This window comes from Podarcis tiliguerta (assembly GCF_965153285.1).
Source record: "Podarcis tiliguerta genome assembly, chromosome: 5".
NCBI classification, from domain to species: domain Eukaryota; kingdom Metazoa; phylum Chordata; class Lepidosauria; order Squamata; family Lacertidae; genus Podarcis; species Podarcis tiliguerta.
In genome coordinates, this window is record NC_139538.1 from 67481611 (window position 1) to 67492226 (window position 10616).

The following is a 10616-nucleotide window of genomic DNA, read 5'->3' on the forward strand; positions in this document are numbered from 1 at the left end:
TAACCCATCAGTCTGCCCCCCCTCCTCACAGCCTCCTTAATACTGACTCCTATGCATTTTTGTTGTGAAATAACTTTATACAGTGGTGCCTTGCAAGACGAAAAGAATCCGTTCCGCGAGTCTCTTCGTCTTGCGGTTTTTTTCATCTTGCGAAGCAAGCCCATTAGTGGATTAGCGCTATTAGCGGCTTAGCGGCTTGGGAAAAAGGGGGGGGGGAGGAAAAAAACCCCGCAGGAACTCGCAAGACATTTTCGTCTTGCGAATCAAGCCCATAGGAAATTCGTTTTGCGAAGCACCTCCAAAACGGAAAACCCTTTCGTCTAGTGGGTTTTCCGTCTTGTGAGGCATTCGTCTTGCGGGGCACCACTGTAATGGCAAGAGCATACGTTTCCCACAATCTGAATCTTATGTTAACACAGAGAAGGAAACAGATGCATTCGTGCTTTCTCTCTAAGTGTAAAGCCAATTTGAGGTTTTCTGGCCATTAGTTCCAGCACATCTTTTTCTAGAAAAATAGCACCGATTAGGGTGGTTGTCCAAGCTTGATGTGGGAAGGGGACAAGGAACAACAGCAAGGAACAAGCAATATATATATGCTTAAAGGTGATGTGGCAGAAGAGAGATAGAAATTCTTTAAATGAATAAATGATAGCATAGAGGTGCAGGGGGAAGTCTCAATAGCCAGAAGGGAAAGGATTTCAGAATAGCCTATGAATTGCTCATTTTGTATGAAGCCCCATCCCTTAGGCTAGGGAGCCCCTCCTCTATAGGACAAAACCCAAGATGAAGTGCTGCAGAGTGCAGAGGTGATGCTTGCAGGAAACACCTGCGAACACTAGCCGTGTTGAATTGGAGCAGGGTCTAGGTGTGCACACAAACAGTACTTACCTGTCTGCAGACATGTCTGAAATGGAAGGAAAATATGGCAGTGTTCCTCAACATGCATACAAGCAGTTCTTGCAAGAGCTGCAAAGGACATTTTAGACCATTCCTCCTTTCCTGCCCTCTGCAAATGACTTTGCTGTTGCTCTCCAGAGAACCAGAGCTGCCTTGCTGTTCCTTGCCACTCTCACCCCCCCCCGCCGCATATGCTGGTCATTTATTTAGGATGATCGTCTCATCCCGTCCCCCCAGGCAGCAAAATGACGAGGCATGCCACCTCTGCAATGTGGACACTTGCTCACCTGTATACATGGAGGAATTTAAGAGCATATTTCCCTCCCTCCTTTTCTTTCCCCTCCCTGCTTCCAGGTGGCGGCCAAGGCTGGCGTCTATGAAATCCTGAACCAGCTGGGTTTTGCCGAATTTGAGAAGCTGAAGGACAAGCCGCTCTCCCAGCTTCGCTACCGCTGGCAGGAGCAGAGCCAAAGTTCACTGCCGTTCCGGGGAGAGTTTGTTTAGGACCCGGCCTTTTCCAAAGCACAGTGAGGATCGCAGCGCTTCTCCCCACACGGCCGCATCACTCTCTTTGCTTTTCCAGGTGGATTTTTTTTTAAAGACTTTTTTTTATATATAAATATAATGTGGAGAAATACGTCTTAAGGGAGGACTGTGAACTGAAGAAGACATTAAGCTGCCTTGAAGACGTTTTCGTAGGGTTCGTTCAGACACAATAAAAATAAATTAAGATAACTGCAGACGAGTGTCGAAGCAAGTGGTGTGTCCTTCCCTCTCCCTCCCCCCGAAGTCCCTCTAAAATGGAAGCTGTCCTGCCTTATTTTTACCTCCACCCCCAAAGACTTTTATCCCCTACAGGTCTGATGTATACTTAATGTGTTAAATAATATGCATGTGCAGGAAAAATATACGTGGCATTGCTGCGTTTGGAAGTGGACAGTTTGGGATCGTTTCAATCTTTCTTCCACGTGAACCTCTTGATATTTTTTATGATGGGGATTTCAATTTGTATGGTACCCTTTTTTGATGGTGCAAGAAGCTACTGCCGTTAGAGAGTTTGGCTAGAACAAAGAATGGGAGAGGTCCACAGAGGTGTCCCTCTGCATATCTCTCCCATGGAACATAGGATGGAGAAAACATAGGATGCTTGTTCATGTGTGGTGCTTTCTTCATCTGGCCACTGAGTGCAGCGGAAGGCTGCTGTGCACACATTGCTTTCTAATCTCAGTCTAGATCATGCTATGGTCCTCCATATAATGCTGGACCAGAACTCCCACCATCCCTGTCCATTAAGCCATGCTGGCTGGATCCAATGGGAGCTGGTGGAGTCCAACCACAGCTGGAGGGCCACAAGGTACCTATCCCTGGTTCAGGTAAAGACTAGACTGGCCATTAAGGGAACATCTTTCTGTTCACAAGCAAATGCAGGGCACTAGAGAGAGGGAACTGTTCTGCATAACAGAAGAAGCACTTTTGACACACTTGCCCTGTTGGAAGGAAGGGGAAGAGCATTGTATGTGCAGGTTCTGCTTGTGGTTCTGAGGACCAGGGTAAGTAAAGTGACACCATCCTGGTGGACCTGGTTGGGGCAGTGAGTAGAAAGACCCTGATTTGCAAAAAGGCATGTCTGAGCAGCCAGAAGTGAATAAGTGTGTCAAATTGTTGTAAACAGTCCATCCTTTTGGCCATTAAAAATTGTTTTACGGGGGTGGGGGGGCTGGAAATAAAGAATCTGATTTCAGGAAATGTAGTAGGAGACACAGATAATGAAGCAGGCCCTTGGTCCATCTAGCTTAATATTGTCCACACTGACTAGCAGCGGCTCTATGAGGTATTGGGCAGAAGGCTCTCTCCATCCCAGCTGCAGATGACCTGGGACCTTCTTGCATATGAAGCCAGTGCTCTGCCACTGAGCAACAGTCCATCTGACATAAAAAGAAGAAGCAAGAGCATCTGTCAAATACGGGGAGAAGAAATTTGCAGCAACTGAAGGGTCTAAATGTAAAGGTCCACCTGTGCACAGCTGGGCCCATTTCTGTTCATTCTGGTGCACTAAAGATTTCCTGTTTCAATGTCTGAGCCTCATGTTGTACTGAGGGGCTGTTGCAGATGGCGCAGCACAGAGTCTGTAAGGATGCTCCTGTGATGCTCAAATGGTCCTCATGGAGAGATGCAGAGAACGCCCACTTTCCTAAAACCAGGGGTCTTCACAGAACCGAGAAGTGGAGGAAGCTTTGGTCCTCTAGATGTCAATGGGCACCAACTCCCACCAGCTCCTGCCAACATATCCAGTGGAGAGGAATTATGGGAGTTGTGGTCCAGCAACATCTGTTGAGCCACAGGTTTCCCATTCCTGCCTTAGAATGTAACAGAGTTCCCTTCTTCCAAAGCCTTAAACCCATTGCATTGCACAGAGCATGCTTTTTTTAAAAAAAGAAAAGAAATTTCTTTGCCCAGGTAGTCTGAAGTGTGCGACTTAGTGATCAGATTTGCATCATTTCTCCAGTGTTTGCATGCTTGATTTTGGCTTTGCTAGAAGCCCAGCAGGATGCTCCCAAGCATACTTTTGCGCCCATGAGAACCAGAAAGATGCCTTAAAAAAATAAAAAACAGAGATTCCCAAGAAGCTGAATTCTGTTCTGTGTTTATCTCTTACATGTGGCTCTCTCTCTCTCTTTTAATCCTCTTGCTTTTTAACGCCTGTATTGGGCACAGAGAAGCTGTGGTTCCATCCTGGTTCAATGCACCTCCCATCATTTCTGCCCTTTAGACTTGCTGGCTCAAGCTGAAGAAGTTTCAGCTTTAAATCTGGAGGAACACAGGTTCCACAGCATTTACCTAAACAAGTAGTGCCAGCTGTGTTGGAAATTAGGTGAGGTGCAACAGAAAAAGGAAACCAGGTACTTGCAAAACAACAACAACAACCCTGCCTTATGAATTTGGAGGATTGCAATTTTATGCGGATGGTAACGAAAAAAGACAATTCATACAACATTTCAAACAATACATGAATGGAAAGGCAGGATCAAAAGCTTGGGTTAGAATAATGGGAAACAGAAGGGATGTCAATCATCATACCCACAACCAATGGTGTAAATCATATTGGGGTTCCCGCCCCACTTTGGAGTAAGCTCTGCCACAACTACAAACTCTGAAAGCCATGTGCCAAATATCTTGCTTCTGGGAAGGAAGCAGCGTGGCTCCCCTTCTCAAATGTGAAACATCTGATGCAGAATTTTATTGTTCCAGTGGGATTTTTAAATATTTGTTTTTTAGCATTTGAATAATTTACAGGTGATGTCACTGAATAATGGACTTGGTACAATATGTAGCAGACCGTTTCTATTATCTGTTTCTAATGCAACTGTCCAAAAGCTAGAATCTTACTCCCGTAGACACTTGTGAACTGTCAGAAGATATATTGTAATTCGGGAATAAAAGGAAGCTGCTGTATCATATTTACAGAGGTGCACTGTACATGGGTGTGCTTGTGTGCACACAGTTCTGGTTTGTATTGCAAAATCTGCTTATCCTGCTTCTCTAGTCACCATCTGGAATGTGGAACTGAGCCTGCATTTCTTTGCAAGGCAACTGTTATATACTGTATTACTTTAACTACGTGCTATGTGAAGACATGGGTGGCGCTGTGGTCTAAACCACTGAGCCTCTTGGGCTTGCTGATCGGAAGGTTGGCGGTTCGAATACGCGCGACGGGTTGAGCTCCCGTTGTTCTGTCCCATCTTAGCAGTTTGAAAGCATACCGGTGCAAGTAAATAAATAGGTACCGCTGTGGCGGGAAGGTAAACGTGCGCTCTAGCACCTGTCACTGTCCTCTGTGCACCAGTAGCGGTTTAGTCATGCTGGCCACAAGATCCGGAAAACTGTCTGTGGACAAATGCCGGCTCCCTCGGCCTGAGAAGCGAGATGAGTGCCACAATCCCATAGTTGCCTTTGACTGAACTTAACCGTCCAGGGTTCCTTTACCTTTTTCTTTCCCTTATGTGAAGAAGTACTTTCTTTTGCTGTGAACCTTCCAACAACATTCAGCTTCATTGGCTGTCTCCAAGTTCAGGTGCTATGAGTTTTTCCTGCCGCTGTCAAAATCAGTGAGCTCTTGGAACGGAAGGGGAGGGGAGCAGAAAACAGTGCTTAAGAGGCAAGATCAGACCCCTGAACTGTGGTTGTTAGCCACCCCTACTTTAAAGGTTTTCCCTTTCACAGGCACCGGGTGGTACAGACCCATTCCTGCAGATGCTACTACTACTTTGCAGTCAGCCTGTGTCAAGGTAGTCAGCAGCATCTCAATCACTTCCCGAAAATTGCCTCGCTGCATCTGGGCCACTGTGCTATGGTGATAACTTGCGAAGCGAAAACAGCAGCAAAACCCCAGCCTCAGCCGCAGATCATCTAGCATATGCTAGAATCGGACCTTAGTGAGGTTAAGGATATGAATAAAAACCTCCCGAGCCTGCAGCTTGCCTTGAGATCTTTTGTTCCGGGGAGGGTGGGGGAAGAGAAGGCCACGGAGGATGGCGATGATGCATGAGGATTGAATTAAACAAAAGAGCAGATTATAAACTTTCCCAACAATGGCCCTTTTGTGAAATAACTACCCACTTCCCCTCCAGCCATGCCCCTGTCACTCAGCAGAGATCTTTGGAAGCCTTGCTCTAGCCTCCCTGTGCAATTAATTAAGCCGTAATTGCTTCGGAAGTCCACGCTTTTGATCTTATCGGTGTAAATGGAAAGCTGGGATGACATCACCTGGAGGCTTCCTCTTCATTCACCAGACCCACAGCGTTTGGTGGCTTTGATAAGTCCCCTTTCTTGAACTTTCAGCTTCCCTCTCCCTCCAGGGTATTTTATTTATACCATTAAAACGCAGTTTAATGAGACAAAGCGGAGGAGCCGTAGCTCAGTGGGAAAGAATCTGTTTGGCCCACAAAAGGTCCCAAGCTCAATCCTGACATCTCGAAGTCAGGCTAGGGCAGACTCCTGTCTGGAACCCTGGAAAGCTGCTGCCAGCCAGTGTAGGCAGAATTGAGCTAAATGGAGCAATGTTCTGACTCTGGAGAAGGCAGCTTGCTATGTTACTAATTTCAAACAGCCAATTCTTTGGATTTGGGGGGGGGGGAGGAGCATAAATGAAACCAGTTAGTTCAGGAGGGAGTTTTAGGAAGTAGATGGAAGGAGTAAGAGAGAGAGAGAGCACCTAAACTCCACTGCAATGTTTGTGTAAAGCGAAAACGCTGCTAGCTTTCTCGCTTGCTTTCCCCCCGTAACACCAAAATGTTTATATATAGCCACATGTTGGCTGAACGAAATCCATTTTAAAAATAACCTCCAAGTGGAATAACGTGATCTCACTCACTAGATTAGCAGCTTGCCCATCGGACAGCCTCCAAGTTCTTTGGGGAATTGCTTATCACTTGCATCGCAAATAACTGCCAGGAAGCAACTTCCGCTCCTGCCAAATGTCCCACACCCAGGCAAGAGCTCATAAAATCTGCAAGCGCCAATTACTCCAGGGGGAAAAGGAGGGCATCCCTGATTCCTTCTTACCAAATCTTTTTCATCAGCAGTGGAATTTGGGGTGAAAATGCTCCAGCAATATTCCCTCCTCTGTGGTGGTGGACGACAATCTTGTGTGTGCCAGCAGCTTCTCTGCTAACAATGGAAAATCCCTTTTGCCAGAATGACTGGGAAAGTGGTGTACCTACAGAGCCTGTGGAAGACAGAGAGGAGATCTGCATCTATGCAGATGAAATGGAGGGTCAGGATGCGTGTTGAAAGTTCCCTTGGCGGAGAAACACTTAGGGCTCGTCCACATTTCTGCTTGTTCCATGCACAGATGGCACCAGTGCGAGAGGCAAGCGTCTGAGTGGTGTTGTCTTTGCCCCTCCTCATTTCCCCAGGAAACCCACTCTTTGGTGCTAAATTGGAGCAAACATCCATCTGGAGAAAACCTGATTGACGTTTGCTCCAATTCAGCGGTAAATATTTGAGTTTTTCCAGGGGCAAGTAGCAGGGCAATAAGTGTAGGTAAGAGCTCATAATCCAGTATATATGTATGTACCTAATCAGTTGGCTTTGATATAGTTGATCAGTTGACTTTACCTAAAAGAAAAACAGTTTTGATCAGTTGGCTTTCCCTATAAGAACCTGAGAAGAGCCCTGCTGGATCGGGGCCATGCTGTTCTTACACCATCCTGTTCTCGCAGTGCCCAGCCAGATGCCTCTGAGAAGCACACAAGCAGGACTTGAGTGTAAGAGGACTCTTCTTCCCCCTGTGGTTTCCAGAAACATACGGCCTTCAAAAGCGGAAGAAGTAGAACATATTGTGACTAGTAGCCCTGGATGGTTTTTGCCTCTGTGAGTTTTACTATGGGCTGTGTGAAGGATTATCCTGAACCTTCCAACATTGGATGTCCCCCAATTTCTAATATTATGAGAGAGGAACTTTGATTCATCCATGTTCTCCACACATTGCATAATCTTATATGCCTCTAGCATGTCTCCACCACCAGCACTTGCAGTCCTTTGGCCTAAACGAAAAAGATCCCAAACAACGTAACCGTTTTTCATAAGGAGTTCCTCCACTCCCTTCATTGTTTTGGTTGTCCTCTTCTGAAGCCTTTCCAGTTCTACAATACCCTTTCTGAGTTGACCAGAGCTGTCCACGGTATTCCAAGTGTGGTCGCACCATAGATTTGTAGAAGGCGTTATAGTATCAGCAGTTTTATTTATCCTAATGTTCCCTAGCATGCAATTTGTCTTTTTCTCAGCTGTTGCCCACTAGGTCAAAATTTTCATCCAGCATGAATGACTTCCATATTTTCTTTCCTGGTTGTTGTTGTTTAGTCGTGTCCGACTCTTCGTGACCCCATGGACCAGAGCACGCCAAGCACTCCTGTCTTCCACTGCCTCCCACAGTTTGGTCAGACTCATGCTGGTAGCTTCGAGAACACTGTCCAACCATCTCGTCCTCTGTCGTCCCCTTCTCCTTGTGCCCTCCATCTTTCCCAGCATCAGGGTCTTTTCCAGGGAGTCTTCTCTTCTCATGAGGTGGCCAAAGTATTGGAGCCTCAGCTTCAGGATCTGTCCTTCCAGTGAGCACTCAGGGCTGATTTCCTTAAGAATGGATACGTTTGATCTTCTTGCAGTCCATGGGACTCTCAAGAGTCTCCTCCAGCACCATAATTCAAAAGCATCAATTCTTCGACGATCAGCCTTTATGGTCCAGCTCTCACTTCCATACATCACTACTGGGAAAACCATGGCTTCTGGGAAAACCATGGCTTTAACTATACGGTTAGTTTCTGCCATTTCAGACCCAAGAAATGCTGGAAAGAAAGAACTATGCCCAAATCCATTTCAGATTACAGGGGCAAGTTGATTTACTCAATTCTGTTACAAGGTAATGTTGCCTTTCACTGGCTCTTAGATTTAATGAACAACCCACAGCTTCGAAGGTGGGTTTAAAAAAATGATTAATTAAAGGTATGCCGAAACTAGTTCTGGTTTCTCAATGGTGTCACAAAAAGCTTTGCCTCCAAATAGCTCCTTCCTTTGTTTGCATATTCCAGTGTTCAGCTTGGTTAGAATGGAGAAGCCCTTGCACTGACAAAGTCCTGTATCCAAAGTGTGCCCTCGGAGCTGAACAGGAGACCTGGAGCAAAAGGAATAGTTCTCATTGTCGCAGCATTAGTAAACTGGCTTTTCGAAGTTCCATCCGCTCATCTGTCTTAGTTCTCAATCCCTGACGTGGCATTTGGGACCTTGCCAAGGAGAGGTTGTTACCAGAAGGAACAGTTGAAGCATGGTGGAGGAGAAGAGGAGGTTTCCTAACAGCAAACAGACAGAAGCTCTTGTTTCAGAAATATGCAGCACGGCATGTTTAAGGCCGAAGCAGAGCTTGGCACTTAACGCTGTGAAATGGCATTTCGGTCTTTGAAGGGAGACTTTCAATTCCTACTCACCAATCAGGGACACAGCTTGCGGTGGACCAAATGAAATTGACCTTAACTTGCTGGAATCCTAGAAAGATGATAAGGTCAGCCTCCCCACCAAACTGACCCCTTCCTGGGATTCAGACCTCATGTGATCAACATTCGGGAGCACCTGCATTTCAGGACAATTTGCTGGATCTGGATCTGGAAATTAGGAACAATTATACAGACCTGTATACTTGGCGTAATCTCCGGATGCACAAACTTTCCCTTAATACCAACTTTGCTTTGAAAAGAGTGACCGGGTCAATAATCATTTCAAAGTCCTTGCAATCCACTTGCAGTTTAAAACTTACATGCAAAAGTGGGTCTTCAGATCTCACCAATAATCTTCTCCTGTACCACCAATGAAGTCTTTTTGCATCCTACTGAAATTTACAAAAAGTTCCTCCTGGCCATTCGCAGAACCAATGTGTGGCTTTGGAAACGTAAAAGGAAAGGCACAGGCAAGAAATATGAGCACTAAACAAAGCTGTTATCTGATTGCTGTACTGTGTGTTCAGGTTGCTATTTAACTGAATTTCTTAGCAGTAATTTCCACTCGCTTCTCCTCAGGAGGTCAACTAATGAGAACCATATTGTAATGGGGGACTGGGTCATAGCAGATCTCTGAACCTAATCATCACAGTTCCCTAAGAAATGAAAATGACTTCCCCTGTTTGTAAAGAAAGCCATATTCTATGTCATAGCATTAGCTGGGGTGTGCGTGTGAAGGTTACCTTGATTGCAATAAAAATATTCCTTCATTGCAGGGGGTTGGACTAGATGACCCTAGGGAACCCTTCCAGCTCTACAGTTCTATGATCCTATGACTCTCTCTCTCTCTTTCTCTTTCTCTTTCTCTCTCCATCGCCACTAAATTTAATAAATACAGAACCAGGCACATGTGTTTGAAGGAATCTGAAGAATATTAAATACAGAAATGACTGTGAAGGGATAAAATTGTAGGGGCTGCCTTGGCAACTTCTAGAAAAAGTAGAAGACATTAAAAAACAGACGCACAGCCATATTCTATATAATTTTAATGTGCTATAACTGTATTTACTTTTCAGCAGCAGACTGGTCTAATTTTGGTATGATTTGTTCCTTCCAATGTATGTGAGAGATTTATTTGTTTAGCTGGTCCAAGTTTTGGTTGACTGGGACCTGCAGGTACTGGCCGGAGTCTGCTGGGCCTATTTTGGCTGTTGGGAGTTAACAGCAGTTGCTGCTAATGGTCAGCAAAGGAAGCAGGAAGAAGGTAGATAATGAGGGAAGAGACTTAAGTCAGACGTCGGATATGTCAGACCCTGAACTCTCTAAGGGGCAGCGGACAATTGCTTGCCCACAAGCTGCCATGGCAATGTGGCACCTGAGGGAGTGCATCCTATAGCGCCCATGGAAGGTCTCCGTAATCGTTACCTCAAAAATCAGTTTCTTCTTCCTGTTCAATTCCTGTTTGCCCTGCCTCAATCTCTCCTACACTGAACACCCCTCTTAAACATGCCTGTGTTTCGCTGGATTCCAGGACCGAACAGAGGAAATGTGTGCAAGATTCTCTCAAAGAACAAGTGTGGTAGTAGCTAATGTAAGTGACTCCCCCCCCCCCACTGGTGGCAGGCATGCCCCGTCATTTTGCCTCTTTCTCTGATCTTTCAGATGTGGCTACCATTTTGTGTTATGCCGCAGCTCCATGGCAGCCATTTTGTAACAGGCACACCTGACACTTTC

The 10616-nt window shown here is 45.7% G+C and overlaps 1 protein-coding gene across 5 annotated transcripts in view; it reads left to right on the forward strand.

The window, feature by feature from the left end:
- The window catches only part of PALD1 (phosphatase domain containing paladin 1), a 107452-nt gene extending 105815 nt beyond the window's left edge, over positions 1–1637 (forward strand). For all 5 annotated transcript variants that reach the window (XM_083441386.1, XM_083441383.1, XM_083441385.1 and 2 more), the window contains exon 20: positions 1252–1637. In XM_083441386.1, the coding sequence (XP_083297512.1) occupies positions 1252–1401 (150 nt within the window). In that variant the 3' untranslated portion in view covers positions 1402–1637. The remainder of the gene's footprint in view (positions 1–1251) is intronic.
- The last annotated feature ends 8979 nt before the right edge of the window (positions 1638–10616 follow it).